Below are 1,012 nucleotides of genomic sequence, written 5' to 3' on the forward strand. Positions count from 1 at the left end.
GGACTTGATTATGACTGTAACCATCACGTTCCAGGATAACGACAAATTCGAGACGTACAAGGACATGACTGGCACGGTGCGCCTGACCATCAAGAAGGCCTCCAAGAAGGACAAGGGCAAATACACAGCCAAGATCTTCAGGGTTGAGAAGGAGTTCTGCGAGTGCAACCTCAACATTGTCGGTAAGTGGGTGAAGTTAACTGGAAATCGACCATAATTTCAGTATTCTTTAAGGCCTGTTATAAACCTAAGCTTGCTGTAATTTGAAATGAGGAGTTCTGAGGTCCTTTGAAAAAAAAAGTTTTAATTTTATTGCTTTATGCTTGTCGCGTCTCCAGATCAACCGTTCAAGTTCACAAAGCAGCTGAGGTCGATGACCGTGACCGAGAACAACAAGGTCGTCCTGGAGTGCGAGGTCGACGAGGCTGAAGCTACCGTCGAGTGGTTCGCCGGCGAGAAGAAGCTCGAGTCCGACTCAGGGTAAGGTCTTGGGGCCTCTTGGGTTTCTGTGACTCGTCCCCCAACACACACGACCCCCTTAGACCATACTTTTTGATGATGTTGTGATCAGTCATCTGTCCCCACACTGTATGTTCTCTTCAAGGCCTCGAAGTCCCTTGATTCATGTGATGTATACAGCTTGCCATGGTTTTTGTCTTGATTGTATTGATATACTGAACTAGCTTGCAGATACAGTATTGTCTCTTACTTTTTCACTCTTTTTTCTTTCTTTTTTAATTCAGTCATTGTTGAATCCTTCACTTTTCTATCCATTTCTTTTTTTTTTCTCGTTACTGAATGTCTTCCCTGTTAAATTCTTGCCTTTACTGTCTTCTTTTCTATGTTTATGAAACTTGCCTCTTCTTTGAACTATCCTGTATTTCGTAAAAGTAAGTGACATAACAAGTTGAGTCTATGTTTTTTGTCAAATAACAGTCACCTTTCTTTCCTAAAGTAATCCTCCGTGTCACTTAAGAGTCAGAATATGAATAGGTAAGAATTCCTCTTTCAC

The 1,012-nt window shown here is 41.9% G+C and overlaps 1 protein-coding gene across 1 annotated transcript in view; it reads left to right on the forward strand.

The window, feature by feature from the left end:
* Nucleotides 1-1,012, forward strand: part of LOC119588147 (twitchin-like) — a gene marked incomplete in the record, with an annotated part of 124,648 nt that overhangs the window by 63,239 nt on the left and 60,397 nt on the right. Inside the window, 2 exon segments of the mRNA XM_037936853.1 lie at nucleotides 35-182; nucleotides 339-480. Coding sequence (XP_037792781.1) covers nucleotides 35-182; nucleotides 339-480 — 290 coding nt within the window.

The sequence above is a fragment of the Penaeus monodon genome, chromosome 23 (genome assembly GCF_015228065.2).
Source record: "Penaeus monodon isolate SGIC_2016 chromosome 23, NSTDA_Pmon_1, whole genome shotgun sequence".
NCBI classification, from domain to species: Eukaryota; Metazoa; Arthropoda; class Malacostraca; order Decapoda; family Penaeidae; genus Penaeus; species Penaeus monodon.